The sequence below is a fragment of the Neolamprologus multifasciatus genome, chromosome 16 (genome assembly GCF_963576455.1).
Source record: "Neolamprologus multifasciatus chromosome 16, fNeoMul1.2, whole genome shotgun sequence".
Taxonomy (NCBI): domain Eukaryota; kingdom Metazoa; phylum Chordata; class Actinopteri; order Cichliformes; family Cichlidae; genus Neolamprologus; species Neolamprologus multifasciatus.
The window spans coordinates 23,203,849-23,219,193 of NC_140454.1; the positions used below are offsets into that span (position 1 = coordinate 23,203,849).

General features: G+C 40.0%; 2 protein-coding genes across 9 annotated transcripts in view; one reads left to right on the forward strand and one right to left on the reverse strand.

The window, feature by feature from the left end:
• Positions 1 to 1,243: 1,243 nt before the first annotated feature.
• myl1 (myosin, light chain 1, alkali; skeletal, fast) lies at positions 1,244 to 6,598 on the forward strand. Its single transcript, XM_085136387.1, has 6 exons — positions 1,244 to 1,484; positions 2,118 to 2,145; positions 3,812 to 3,955; positions 4,985 to 5,158; positions 5,259 to 5,336; positions 6,053 to 6,598. Exons 1-6 carry the CDS (start codon positions 1,356 to 1,358, stop codon positions 6,079 to 6,081), a joined length of 582 nt encoding a protein of 193 aa, XP_084992513.1. The 5' UTR covers positions 1,244 to 1,355; the 3' UTR covers positions 6,082 to 6,598.
• map2 (microtubule-associated protein 2) overlaps positions 6,266 to 15,345 on the reverse strand; it is a 105,972-nt gene continuing 96,892 nt past the window's right edge. For 5 of the 8 annotated variants that reach the window (XM_085136363.1, XM_085136368.1, XM_085136365.1 and 2 more), the window contains 4 exons: positions 15,111 to 15,203; positions 11,673 to 11,754; positions 9,977 to 10,089; positions 6,266 to 8,497 (listed from right to left, as the gene is read on the reverse strand). In XM_085136363.1, the coding sequence (XP_084992489.1) occupies positions 8,276 to 8,497; positions 9,977 to 10,089; positions 11,673 to 11,754; positions 15,111 to 15,203 (510 nt within the window). In that variant the 3' untranslated portion in view covers positions 6,266 to 8,275. The remainder of the gene's footprint in view (positions 8,498 to 9,976; positions 10,090 to 11,672; positions 11,755 to 15,110; positions 15,204 to 15,345) is intronic. The other 3 variants (XM_085136369.1, XM_085136367.1, XM_085136366.1) reach the window with 1 other exon arrangement.

Below are 15,345 nucleotides of genomic sequence, written 5' to 3' on the forward strand. Positions count from 1 at the left end.
ACCACAGCTGCTGATCCAACGCACATTATCCGTGACTAGAAATAAACAATGGCTCTTTATTAGTTCTGAAAGACACTCCTTCCACCACCTGTTCATCTAAAAAATGAGATATTGACACTGACATATTAATTTGAAGTAGTCTGATCAGTTAGGTTTTTTTTTCTGACTACAGCCAACAGCAGACATATTTCTTACCATAAAACGTCACCTGCATTTATTCCCTTTTGAGTTTTCTACACTCTTAGATACACACATATTCCAAATGTATTTGTATCAATACTCCACTGGCACCACATATAATAGGGTCATGTCAAGCTAAATATTAAAGCAAATGTGCCATGTTCTTATGATTGCACCATCGTGATATCAGTTGCACATATTCTAGATATGTTGTGTAATATTTTAAAGGAATGTTAGAAATATCGTCACCTTAAACTCACTGGAAATACGGATATCTGTGCTATATTTAAAATAAATTTCTGTGCCATGCGTGGATACACAGCTGATGGTAAAAATGAAGCCCCCCGAAGAGTCCATCAGAGATGTTGTCAAAGATCAGCTCAGCTAACATTACTAATATTGTGGTAAGCAGAGATGTGTTTAATGAAACACTGATATTGCAGTTCCTAGAGGATATGACCATGGACGTCTTTTTCTTTTCAGAGAAAAAAGTCATTAACGTATTTCTGCTCTCACACTCATAATCACTCACATTAACTTCTGCTTGACAGCAGCTGATTTCATTTTCTGTCATATGTCAAATATTGCAGCTCCACGGGATCTGCTATTTACTTTCCTTCAAATTGCTTTATCTCTCCTCTACTCAGACACATTTCCATTTCTTAGGTCAGGTTTTAATGGTCTGATAGTCGCTGATTTGTGTTAATGTATCCATATCATCTATTGGATTGGCCTGAAAAACATTTCAGAATATATTACTTAGATAGTGTACGCAATGAAGCGCAAAGCTGTGCGTAAAAGTGGGGGCGGTGCGTAAAAGTAGATCCTTTAAGAAACGATCCAGCGGAAAGATGCGGGACCCCGGGTAACCTTTCACGCCGTTTCAATGTTTTCGTTTGTGATTATAGCTATATGGCTAAACACCTTCTGGCTCGTAGCCCTATATTCCAAGTTTAGAGAGAACCCCTTCACATACACACACCCCTCCCATCCGCTATCCAATCCTTACACGGGGATAGGGTTGACGGGTGGTCAAGAGGAAAAATAGTCACATATATATACGCCCCAACGGTGATTTCTTCCTCTGTGCTCAGTCTGTGCTACAGTCTTTGTGTGTCACCCGATCCGGGAATTGTCTGTGCTTCAGGGCCAAAGTAGTTCTAATATCAGCAAAAATGGCACCCAAGAAGGACGCTAAGGCTCCCGCAAAGAAAGCCGAACCTGCGCCCGCACCTGCACCAGCACCAGCGCCCGAGCCAGCCCCTGCTCCCGCAGCTCCCGCCGTCGACCTTTCCGCCATCAAGGTACAATGACCTGTGAAGGCTTAACCAGATCTACACTGGGGTGCTGGATACCGAGGAAGGAAGAACTGGGATTTATCTCTCTCTCTCTCTACTCATAAAGTTGCATGACAGAAGTAGACGGATGCAGTGTTTTTGCTAAATGGAGAAAGAGCTTGGTGGAGTGGCGGGGGAGGGGCAATCACCATTTATTACATTTATATGAATGATTTGAATATCTATAAGCTTATACGCACTTGAGAGTCAGTGAGAGCAACTGCAGGTTGGCAGGACCACAATAAAAGGTGTGCAGAGTATTGGGGAGAATGAGTGGGACCATGGATAGCGCACCATGTCTTAGATCTCTTAGACCACACCCTGGGCCCTCTGGATTGGACTATCAGAGTAGGGACTAATATGTGATGGCAATGCAGAGTGACACCAAATGTGGACATGTTAACGCAGCTAAAGATGGACCTACATATGTGGCATAATATGAAGCTAAATTTGGTTTTGATGTGATTGTTTAGGGCACAATAAATGGGAAGTGCCTGATCACGTTGTTTGAATACAAATGTGATGTTTATTACATGGCAAGTGATAACTTTTGCCTTTCCATGTTTTTTACTAAAATGTTGCTTTTATATTGGCTTGTAGGTGGAATTCAGCGCAGACCAGATTGAAGGTATGTAAAACTTAATTCACCTCAGTTCTATACTGTTACAGTCCACAAAACTCAGCTGGCCCTCCGTCAGAGAAATCTGAAAATCTGCCTTTATCATAAAATGTGACTTGCAAATTCCATCAATTTAATAACATACAGGGAGCAAAAGAGAAATAACAGAGTACAGCAATGTAAAAAAAAAAAAAAAAAAACTACAATAGACATAACAGGTCTCAGCGTATCCCTGACAGTTGGACACCTCATTCATTTTTGTATTTTAAAATTCCACAAAGCCCTCAAATCTGTTCTGAAGCCCATTTGTGGCTAATGAAGCTCAGGAACACTTCATGTGTACAGTCAGTCTTAAGAAGACTTTTATGGTTTCAGAAGCTTGACTGATTTGCATGCTTGAATAAGAAACCGCATATGTGGTTAAACATGTGGCTTCTTGTATGAAAATCACTAGCAACAAATGCATCAACTAACTGAACTTGTTAGTAAAAACAAATAGGACAACTGGTGTCAGGTTAAAAACACCCAGATTACATTTTAAAAAGCATTTTGATCACATCACAGTTTGGCTGTAAAGAGCATCATTTAATAACGAAAGGGTCGCATGTCACAAATCAAGCCAGCAAATCCCTGTGACCAGATATTAACTTTAGCTTGTTTACATGCTTTTTAGAACTCTGTGTCACTAGATCAGCGATATCTCATTGTGTTCCAAGAGCCAACATCCAAAAAAAAACCAAGAAAAAAAAAAAAAGAAAAGATCGGGAGATTTAAAGATTACAGATGGAAGCACAGTAAAATGATAGTGTAGTGTTTGACAGATAGAAACACCTGTGTGCTGTTGGTTGGAACCACATGACCAAACCTGAAGTCTGGCAGGCTGCTTGTTACACTGCAGTCAGCATTCCCTACTTTTACTCAGCTCCCCCACAGAGGGCCTTGCCTTTAAAAGGAGGAGCTCATATTCTCAGCTATGTTTATCAATTCCAAGGTGGTCTTTTAAAAGAGCCCATTGCCCCGCTGACTGAGAGAGAAGGAGACAGCTGAGATGGAAATAGTATGAGGGGTGACGAGATCGGCAGGAGAGACTCTATTCAGCCAATAATACCACAACCTTTTGGGACGTCTTGCACTTGTTAGATATTTTCCTTGTCAGTTTGTAGCATAGCTGTCTCCACCTGCTGACACGCAACAGCTAAGGCTGAAATATAAACTAGTGACTCGATTAAAAAAAAGCATTTACACAAACTATAACTTCAATTTTTGAAGTAAGATATGTTATGTTTGCATATACATACAATCAGATGACAATGCATATCACATATATTGATGAGCAACTGTGCTAGTCTATAAAATAAACATCACAAGCTTCTTTTATACAAACATAAATGCAAAAATATTGCAATACCTCAGGTTAGTGCTATTTTTATGCAATCAAATGTAAATGTGCCCCAAATGCAGTTCTTCTTCTTTAAATAGGTTTTTGCATTGCTGTAGTTTCTGTTTAATAAATAAATTCTACAGTTAGAAGGAATATAACAGAAATGTCTTACCGTCCACGATAAAGACTTAACAAACTATAATGATTATAAACTTTACCAACTTTGAGATAAAATAAAAATGGAAATTATGGATCACTAAGCAGGCAAAATCCTCTCTTGCTTCTGTTAAACAGACTACCGGGAGGCCTTCGGTCTGTTCGACAGGGTGGGTGACAACAAGGTGGCTTTCAACCAGATTGCTGACATCATGCGCGCTCTGGGACAGAACCCCACCAACAAGGAGGTGACCAAACTGCTGGGAAACCCCTCTGCTGATGGTACAGTAATGACATTTAGTAACTGCTCCCTCACTTGATCACTTAAAGATTTTCTACAGAAGATGTTAGGGAGCATGACATACATGACTAGATTCATTCTAATCCCAATAAAGATAAGTTAGCAATTTGCTTTTTGTATTGATGTCAGTATGACAGGCTGTCGTCACTGGGCTAAAACAAGGAACATTACTAACTGAGGCATAGTTCAAAAGGCTAATTTGTCTAAACTGATTTTAATAATATGTGTGGTAAACATTAATGGTTAGCTCTGGGTTTTTTGGTAAAATATGCAAAAGAGGTGTGCAGTGCTGCTGTCAAACACAAACGATAGCAAGTATGACAGAGAAATTATCAGTAGCTGCTTTTTTGACATTTTGAGAAATTATAGTCTGCTCATCAAAAGTGTCTTATATTGTGGACAGGTCTGTGCCTTTGAGGAAATGGCATAATAAATTGTTTATGCTGCCGGCTAGTGGTCAACATTGTCATATTCATTCATAAACTTTCCCAAACTGTGAAGTGTAGCACAGAGCTATGCAATACATGCTCACACTTGTCCACGTCTTGTATTTTTCAGTACAAAACGTAGCCTGATCGAATACTTTTTTGTTTTTAATCACACACACTTTGTCTTCTAAACTAACAGAAGAACTATATTATTATAGTGGTTAACATATTTGCCTAAGATGAGAAAGATCCCTGGTTCAAGACCAGGAGGAGACACAAATCCCTGGAAGGGCATGTGGTATAAAAACCTATCCAATATGTGAATCTGCCATGGTAGCCCCTTTGAATAAGGGAGCAACTGAAAGAAGACAGATGATGGTGTAGGTGCAGATTTGAGCAAACTCAAGACTGCAATCAAGATCAAAATGACAAATTACCTAATAAATAAATAAACAAAGTAATAAATGTGCCTTAAAATAGAACTGCACTGTGCTCAATCGTGAACCTGCTGAAGCTCTAGAACTCTGAGCCTCCCTTTAGTGTCACCTCTAGATCCAACTTACTCTACCTCCTTTCACGCAGACATGGCCAGCAAGAGAGTAGAGTTTGAGGGCTTCCTGCCCATGCTCCAGGCCATCATCAACAGCCCAAACAAGGCAGGATTTGAAGACTATGTTGAGGGTCTGCGCGTCTTCGACAAGGAGGGCAACGGCACAGTGATGGGTGCTGAGCTGCGTATTGTCCTGTCAACACTCGGTGAGTCAGCCTAGGATGCGTTTCCTTCGATCTGTTCAGGTGCATGCCCGAGTCGCTTTGTGTGTTGTTAATATCAGATGTCCTCTGCCTCCCCCTGCAGGAGAGAAGATGACAGAGGCTGAGATTGACGCTCTCATGACAGGACAAGAGGATGAGAACGGCTGTGTCAACTATGAGGGTGAGCCACACAGTCCAACAACAGCTACATAAAAACATGATGATACTATTACTGCTGCTGATAGTATTCACGCTGTTCATAATAATTATGAATTCTATTATTATAGATTGTTTTTATCTTATGTGAGAATTACTTTACAAGTTTTGCTTAATCTAATCTGTGAGAACTATTTGACTCCTATCTTGGAGCTTCACACCCCTGATGATGTCATTGCATTTCTTTGATATTAATAGAAGTGTTCAATCCAGACTTTTTGGAGTTAACACACAGTATCTTAGCCTCTTGTAAGTCTCTCTTATAGTCTTAAAGAAGTGACTGTCAAACCTTTTCTAGTGTCATCTGTCCTCTAGACAAAAAAGTGTAGCTTAATAGATGAAGCGATTATAGACAGTACAAACTCTCATACTTTAAATGCTGTGAATCACAGAAAACAATATCTTAGAAACAACCACAGCAGAGATAGTTTCTTACTTTGTGATTTGCTCATAAAATGTAAACAGCAAAGAACAAAGTGCTTTTTATCAGCAAAGAAAATGTAATGAATGATGAGGGTGTTAACAGAAACTGCAGTGTCAGTATTCACATTTAGTAAATTAAACATATGTTTATTTCATGGAAGTTTGAGAATGTATTTTTCTTCCAGCTCACTCAGTTTTCCCTCTCTTCTTTTCTTGTTTTTTTTTTTTTCTGTCTCCCGCCCCGGCCTTCGCCCGCAGCCTTCGTCAAGCACATCATGTCTGTGTAAGGACCCTGCCACCGTGGTGGTGAGCATCGTACATGTGCAGACCCCATGGTGTCGCTGCATTCGCTCGCTGCTTCCTGTACCATCTGTGGAAGCAGGGGGATCAAAGGACTATGAGATATCATTTCCTGAATCCTTGTTTTATTTTTTCAACACTTTCTTTTTCCTCTTTTGTCCAAACTGGTGCTTTTTATTTTCCTCTCTTCCTCCTCCTGTCACTTGGAAAGCTATCCTGATTACTCATGAGGTGCTTCTTTCGTTATCTTCACCAAAATCCCGCAGTGTCATTGGGGTTTATATTCGTCACAGAGGAACAGTGATGGATGGGAAGGCGGAATAACGATGACCATCCCTCCCCACTTACTGCCTGTCTGGCTCTCTATCTGCCAGTAAAGTGACTCATTTGGCCCAGGACTGGCCATCAAAATGAATTCAATCCTCTTCCAATCTAACCCTCCCTAAGTCTTAACTTATTGTATCCTCTGCCATTTCACAATAAACTTTTCACACTCCCATTTAATTTCCCTCTTTTTGACTCCGTGTGTTGTACGCTGATATTTGGACATTTATTTTAAGCCAGATGTTTTCAAAAGGAAGTGGTTTGACATTTTGAATTTATATACGCGGTGCTTTTTCTGGTTAGCGGAAAACAAAACATGTCACTTTTTTTTTCCCATTTTTTGGTCATTTTATTGTCATTAATTATTGTAACTGGGGTCATATCAACAAGAGAAAAACTGCGTACATCTACTTGACCTTTTAAATACATTTACAGTTGCTGTAGGTTGGAGTAGGAGGTGGGGAAGGGGCACACAGAGATGGGGAATGCAGAAAAAACACGGAAGCAAACAAACAGTTGCAGGTGAGGGCAGTAAGTAGTAGGCAGGAGGCAGGGCATACCACAAATGGTGTCTGAAAAAGAAACTAGATCACCCAAACACTTTTTTTTCCTAACAGACATATCAGGAGTTGACTGAGTCTTTTTAACTTTTAGGATTTTTCAAAATATTTTTGTCCAATTTATTCTCCCACATATTGCAACAAAACATCCAGATACGGTAGCGTCCGCTGTAAAACAGCAGGGGACCTGCACCAAAAAGCACACGCACAGACAGATTTCAGAGTAGCTGCATCTTCTGCTAAATATCAGGTCGCAAATTGTAGCATCTCCTCTGTGGTTCCGGCAGTCCCGATGACGGCAATGTCAGCCTGTAATACTGGAGAAATGTCAGTGCAGTTTATTCTTGTGAGCTGCGTCTGAACAGACTTTCCTTTTCAGGATGTTTGAATGAGTGCCAGTGTTTAATACTGCTGTGATGTATGGACAGGCTTCTGCGTTGAACCGCTGAGCAGGTGCAAGTGTGTGATGCACTTTGACATGACTGAGATGCATTCTTTAGCAACACCAAATCAGCTGTCTGACATTGTCACCAAGCATTACACTGTAAACAACTATTAACTACAAAACATGAACTTGTTTAATTTTTATCCAATAAATGAGGAAATAACTTACTAAAATCCTTATTTTAAATTACAAAATAGCCTCTTTTAAGACTTGAATCCATACATGCTCGTGGTAACATGACCTAGTTGCTTGCATAAATGCAATTTTACAGATTTTCAAGCCATTTTTGTCACTTCCTTTTAAAATGTTTTCATGACATGTAGATGGCAAAGAACCTTTATTTTATACATGTTTCTATATATATTTGATAAATATATTATATATTGGATGACAAGAATGACTTGCAGTAAGGATGCGTGTTTTGATAGGGTGTCCATGCACGTTTACTGAACAAGAGCAATACGTGCGGTGTGGTGTGGTGGTCGTCGCGTTATTTCTTATTCAAAGTAGAAAAAAGGCTGTTGCTTCTTCAACACTGATCCAAGACCAGTAAAGCCAATCTTTTGTCCCCACTATTTAGAGGTTACAGCAAACTTTTCTTTGCAACATGATTCAAAACGAGGGAGATCAAAATCAATCAGAAATAGGACGTTTGGGTTTAAAATAGACAGAAAACAGAGTAAATAGGACCAAAGTACAGTAGCTCCTACTTTGAGTCTCTACTTAGAACCGGTTTAGCTGAGTAGTAGCGGTGATCAGTCAGCCTTAGGGTGGCAGGAGAGGGCGGAAAAGTTTGAATGGATCAGGATGAGGACGTCTTGGGTGCAGAGCAGCGATCCAGAGATCCAGTGTTCACAAACCCTGCTTGGCCAGAGCTGCAGTGACATCCTCCGCCAAGGTTGCTAACTGTGGGGAATCCATCATGTTGAGACTCCCGGAGGATGATAGATGGCTTTCACGGATGCGGTGGGGAGACACTGAGCCAGAGAGACCTGGTGACTGGATGATGATCTCGGCTCCGTGATCTACTCGGGCCTTGGCATTGTCCCGAAATGTCAACCTGTGGCTTTCAATCTGTTAAAGGCAGATGGTGTGATGTGAGAAGCGAATAGGGAAAAACAAATATTACTGTCAGACGTCATATGTAATATTGATTTGTTTTAGAACAAGTGGAAAAACTGCCATTCCTCCAGAGGTTTACTGATCACTTATTAAGAGCAGTCATGTATGGACTGATGTATATACTGTACCTTTACTGCTAAAGGAATACAGCAAGTTTTTGGAAGATTGGCCTGGTGGAAACACTGTTTTGTAACATTTAAACTTAATTGACTACAGAACTATGGAAACAAATAGTTAAGATGCACACACACAATGACGTGAGAGACTGATGGTCATACAGAAAATGATTATTTCAAGTTATTGCTACTACAGAAATGTTTTCCAGGACTCTGCAGTCATGTGAAAAACCAAGTACAACCCATGGTTTAATATCTTCTAGAACGGGTGGGCAATCTCAGTCCACAAGGGCCGGTGTCCCTGCAGGTTTCAGATGTGTCCTCGAACCAACACAGCTGATTTAAATGGCTAAATTAGCTCCTCAACATGTCCTGAAGTTCTCCAGAGGCCTGGTAACGAACTAATCATGTGATTCAGGTGTGTTGACCCAAGGTGAGATCTAAAACCTGCAGGGACACTGGCCCTCGTGGACTGAGATTGCCCACCCCTGTTCTAGAACCACCTTTAGCAGTAATAATCTTAAGTAATAATTTTCTACACGACGTCATCATTCTCTCAGGTCATTGTGGAGGAATTTCGACGTACTCTTCTTTACGTTGCATCAGTTCATTGTGGTTTTCTCAGAGATTCTATTACCAATTTCCTGGTTTGCTTGTTCTTAGTTTTTCACATGACTGCAGAGTCCTGGAAAACCTTTTTTCTGGTTTGTAATGCAACAAGATCGTTGTCTAGTTAGATTACCCAGTTTCAGCCAAGCTTTAACTGTCAGACAGATGGCCTCACATAGAGTACTTATACTGAGGAGTTCACGGTCGACCGACTGAGTGCAAGGTGCCCAAGTCCTGTGGCAAAAACAAACCCAAATCATCACACCACCATGCTTGACAACTGATATATGGTGCTTGCGCTGATATGCTGTGCTTTGGTTTTGACTACATGGAACAGTGCACATTACAGTTAAACATCTAAATGATGTCTGATTGAAGCACACTGCTCTAGAAGTCTTGCAGGTTTAGATGCAACCTGAGCTTGGTTGAAAAGCTTTCTCCTGACAACCTTCAAGACAAGACGTATCTGTGCAATCTTTTTCTAATTGTACTGTCATGAACATTGAGTCTGAGATGTAGGCCTTGGGCTTTTTTTGCAATTTCTCTGACTACTGCACAGCCTGAGATTTGGGTGAATATTGAGTAAAGGAAGAGTAAAGGCTATTACTTATGAGGGCTTATATTTAAATTGATGAGTAGGACAATCTCTCAATAACTTGATGTTTTCCCTTGAATGGCTGATTAGAAGCATGGAGCTGACACTCACCGTGACGTGGCCTCCACCAGGAATGTGGTGAGCATTTTCCAGGGAACCCACCTTTGCTTGGGCTTTGTCTTTGAAGTCCAACTTCACACTCTCGATACGCACATTACCACCTCCTGTTTAAAAGCAGAAGAAGTATAAAAACTATTAAGTAAGAAGAGCGCTATATTAATTGTAAGTATTTATTTCAATTTTGAAATTGAAACAGCATCAAGTGAAAAACAAAATGTGAATACGTCACCAAATATCCACCTAATATCTACTCAAGACACGCCCACGTTATTAAGAAGTTATTAAAGGTCACATGAGAGAGTGAGGTTAAAAATTGTGCAGAGTTAAAGTATGAAACCCCAGTAGCTTCTCAATGAGTTTAGGAATAGACGAAAGACTGTAATAAACATGGCAGAATGAACAGCAGGTGGCGCTGCAGGACAGTCCAATACTCTCTATGGTTAAATAAAAAGGGGATTCCATATTTCTGCAGGGGGCTTTGCTGCCAAAGTACTGATAGTGCAACTAAATCTTTCCAGTTCTGTAAATTAAGCTGGAAATTCAGAAAATGATTTAAAAGGCCAATTCAGTTAAATATAAGCACAAGTTCTGTGCAGTTATTCGGAAGAATAAAAAACATAAAACCACTTTTATGGCATCTAATAATTATGATTTAGATTTTAATTGTAGAGCTTTTAATATGACTGTCACAGAGCATCACACTGCCCAATAGCATCAGATAATTTATTTTGTTGTATTAATGGAAAAGAAATATTCAAACTTACCAACAGCAACCCCTATAACCAATATGCAAGTTTTCTTTTAGTGCAAGTCCTATGGACTTAGGAATGTTAAGGGATTACTGTGAAGGCAATTTATTACTTTGCATTTCAGAAATTTGGATGAGCAAACATTAAATTGAATGTAAAACCCTCTCCAGGTTTGATGTAACCCAATTTATTAACATCATATCCCACACTCTAACACTCAAGGTATAAAGACAAATTTCAGAAAATACTGCCAGGGACCAAAACACCTCCTACATTCGGCCACCTGCGGACACATCTATCAGGCTGTCAGTTTACTGCTTGCTTCCACTGTTGTTGCATATTTAGATACAGACTGGTCCAGGAGCTGCATCTGATTGACATGTTATTTCAGGAGTTAAGAAAAAAACTGCCAAATGAATACATGCACTTACATAGGGTAGGAAATTCTTTGTCTAACAAACACAAGTAAACAGGTTTTAGAACATCTAATCTGTGTCCCTTGGTATTATCGTGTAATGATAAGACCAGGTGGAAGCGCACTGGGGTTTACCTGGCATTGTAAGCCAGCAGCATCAAACAGAGTTGGGTGATGAATGTTGAACTCAACACTGTTTACCTGTCTGGCTTGTCTACTATGCTCTTCCTTATCTCACTAAAAGAAAAAATGGGAGCATGCAGTTCAACTTATCTACTCACATTTTTAGCTTCACATGCAGTCATACCTTGAGGCTTTCCAGTATAACCACAGTCTGAACTCAAAAGCTCATGAAATTTAGATAAATTGCTCAAGTGTATCTAAGCAGTTCGACGGCCTCCTGGACATCCCACATATAAAATTCAGATTTTAAAGTAAGGGACTGCAGCAGCAACCTTCTGGTCACAGCACACTCACTGCAGTGCAGTGTTGCCCTCTTTGTAGGGGAACTGCAAACCTTTACCTGGCCGATGATGGATGTTGTCTAGAGAGCCACACTTGGAGGTCACGTGGCTCAAGTCAATCTTCTTGTTCTGTATTTGTACCTGGAAGGAACACAGTCAGGAAAAGGCAAGTTTAGAGCCCACAGTTCAAGGCAAGATCATCAGGTCCCCCCCTGATTTATCAAGAGGAATACATCTGATCTAGATTGTACCTGTAACCGAAGAAACCTGTTTTCAAGCTGTAAGTATGTCTTGAAAATAATTTGTCCCATTTATAAAACTGAAAAGATACACATAACTGTGAGAAGTGTAAGGCAAAGAGAGGGCAGGGACACACCGAGGTGGTCTGAAGAGCAACCCGCAGAGAAATGTGTAAGGAGTGAACTGATGAGACAGCAAACATAAAGCTTTAAACACAGCACGATGAACAAGGACAGATACACCACATCCTGAGATGAATCACGCAGACACGCCTGTGGTCAGCAACCTTTGCCATGTCGCTGATTTAGTACAAATGTCTTTTGTAACCAGTGATTTTGTGTCCCTTAATTTCAACCCTCTTTACAAGGCCCGAGACACAAAATGACAGAAAAAGTGAGATGACACATAAAGCACCACACAAGCACACAATACTGTATGCAGCCTTTACCTACAATATACCTTGTTGTGGCCTTATTGTTTTGTGAAGCTGTGGACTGATAAAGAACACCAAGTCTCTTACACATGCAAAAGACTAGCAAAAGTATAGCATATGAGTTTTAAAGAGAAGAGATTATAAGTGCTTTGTGTCAGCGTGGGTGAACATCAGGCTACTGTTTGGCACATCACTCCTGTAGTCATGTCACTTAGGCATCTATTAACCCCACTGTTGATGTTTTTCATTTGTATGGTATGTGTTGATTTCTTACATAACACAGTATCTTTTGCAAATGCAAATTCTTGGCCTATTCACATAACTGAACATAAACCAGATACATGCATTTTTCTTCAGATGCACTTGATTGCTTAATTTATTAGTTCTACTAAGAAGTGAAAACACCAATCAGACACAACATTAAAAACCATCTTTCTGAAGGTCTTTGTACAAAGCACCTTGGACCCATTAGGGCTTATGGAGGCCCTGTATGATGATGGTAGTGGGTCCTTTAGGGTCCTTTGGTGTGCTGGAGTCTCTGTGGATCAAGTTTCTTCTGTGTGCTGCAGATCATCATTAGGGATCTTGGAGCCAGGGTCAACACCTTGGACTTTTGGTCTCTTAAAGTCATTGCTGAAGAGTTTTTGTGGCTTGGTGGAGCACATTGGTCTGCTGGGAAAGGCCGCTGCCACTGAAAAAGGCTAGTATGCCTTTTATGTAGGTTATACATGTAAAAGTATCATTGATGAACACAAGGATCCAAAGTCTTTAACAGTAAGAACCTTCATTAATTGCACATTTTTCATAATAAGATGACTAAACAATTATAACACTTTTCGTAATAGCACTGCGATACATGTTTTTTTTTTAATTTAAGCAATCAGTGGGTTTAACGTTGTGGATGATTGGTGTAGATTTGACACATTAGCAGAGTAGTACGAAATCCATTTTTAATTGTTTCTCAAAAGAGAACTGCAATAATTGAGTGTTTACATGCATAATTTGGAGAAATGACATTGTTTTCTTTATTTATATCAAATGTAATAAAGATGTTCCGACTAATAGTTAATTATGGCTTTAATTTTTTCAAACCTTTGCCTCAGTTTTAGTCTAATTTATCAGAGGCAATACAACTGGCTCTTTTATACACTGACGGGAGCTGATGTAATCTCCAAATATAATAATTTGCAACAGAGGGTAAAGTAGAAGAAAAAAAAAAAAGAGTAAAGAGCACTTCTCATGAAATTATGCACAGTTATATGCAACAACTTTTAGTAATGTATGATTGCAAATGGTAATCTGCAATTTAATGTCCTTACGTTCAGCAACTCAGCCAACCACCCCTCTCCACCTTCGCTCTCCTGAGCGACCTTAACTCGTGCTGGGCTTGTCCTAAAAATCTGCAGGTACTGTCAGTTGAGCGGCTGTGATTCAAAGTGACCAGTCTGCCTTTGCGCCATTCTTCACTTGATGTGTACTGCCACTCTATTTGAGGCTCTCGAAACTAAGATGCTGCAATATATGAGCAAATGTGCTACCACGTGTCTCTTTAGGTTGATGTCGGTTATCTGCAGATAATTAAAGGCGAGCGATTACAAGTAACATGTAAGAATACAGAATAATACACACAATGCCAACTCTGATTTCACTACTTTGAGGCCGCTATTGTAAAACTGGGCACAAAATAATAGCTGTTTCTTGTTACACAACGGATAAATTTAATCACTACAGTCACCTGAACAGATAATATCTGCTGTGCCAAAAGCACTGACCTTATAAATGTTCCTGGCACTACTTTTTTCAGCTGCTGTAGCAAGAATCAAATAAAAAGAGGTTTTATGGGAACAGATCATTCTGAGGGAAGTGATATAAAGTCAAGAGATACGTTTTAGCTGTCTCATTGTTATTAGGCTTGCGTAACTGTGCATTGTTAATGTGCATTACTCAAATCAGAAACTGCAGATGGAGCGCACACTATACCTGCTGCCTTCAGATGGCTGTAATCAGTCTTAATCAAGTGCTTCATGCAGCGTGCTACCTGTTGTGGATGAGAGATGCTGGCAAGAGTTTTGCTAGCAATGAGTGGGCTAATTTTGTTAAGCACTAAGTCTACTTTCTCTTCTGTGTGTTTCTGCATATGAAGAAGAAAGCCTTTATTAGCTTTATTTTCATCGTATATAAAGAAAAATTCAATAAGATTTGATGAGCTTCTCTGTCCAGTACAAAATACAATAAAGAATTAGAAAAGCATTAAGCATAAAAGTGTAACAAACATGAATATGTACAAGGATGGATCTTTTGGTACCAGAAGCTTTCTGGGTTTATTTGTTTTGTTTTGTTTTTGGACTTGTATTCCAAGCAGGCTATGTCTGCATGCAGTTACAAAGTCAAGATGGGGATCATAAAGACATTGCATTTGGTAAAATGCAATACTGAAACCACTGGCTATCATCTGACAAAGACTTAGCTTTTTTTAACATGCCCGCATTTTGAAAAGGATTTATTTTTTCTAATCTCCTGATATCTTGGCTACATCCTAATATTGGCTAGTGCCCATAGAAGCTAAGTCAGCAGACTAGTCAAATGTCAGGTTCTGGAGGCAGACACATTCAGCCCTTGGTATCATTACTTGCAGGACACAAACCACTGGTGGAGAATAATGCAAAGATGAAGAGCAGTCTAGTAAGAGCACTGCAAATGAATGAGTGACTTAACTATAAACTAATAAAAATACAGGAAAACACAGAGGAAACACAGCACAGCACGGCACATAAATAATACCGACAACAACACTGACACAATGGGCTTGCAGCACAAGACTCACGTTTCCACCTCCTGCCGAGTAGCCACGCCTGTCCAAGGACCCACACCTAGACTGAACATGGCTATAGTCCAGTTTAACACTGGGGATGAAAACCTGCAGGGTGGAGGTGAGGAATGAGGTGGGAAAACGCTTGGGCTTAAGTCTTTTAAACAGTTTGTATACTCCCACTGTTTAAATAGATGTCTGACTGTGTTTGGCGGTACAATTGGACTAGTAGTTTCCCTGTTGCCCAGGA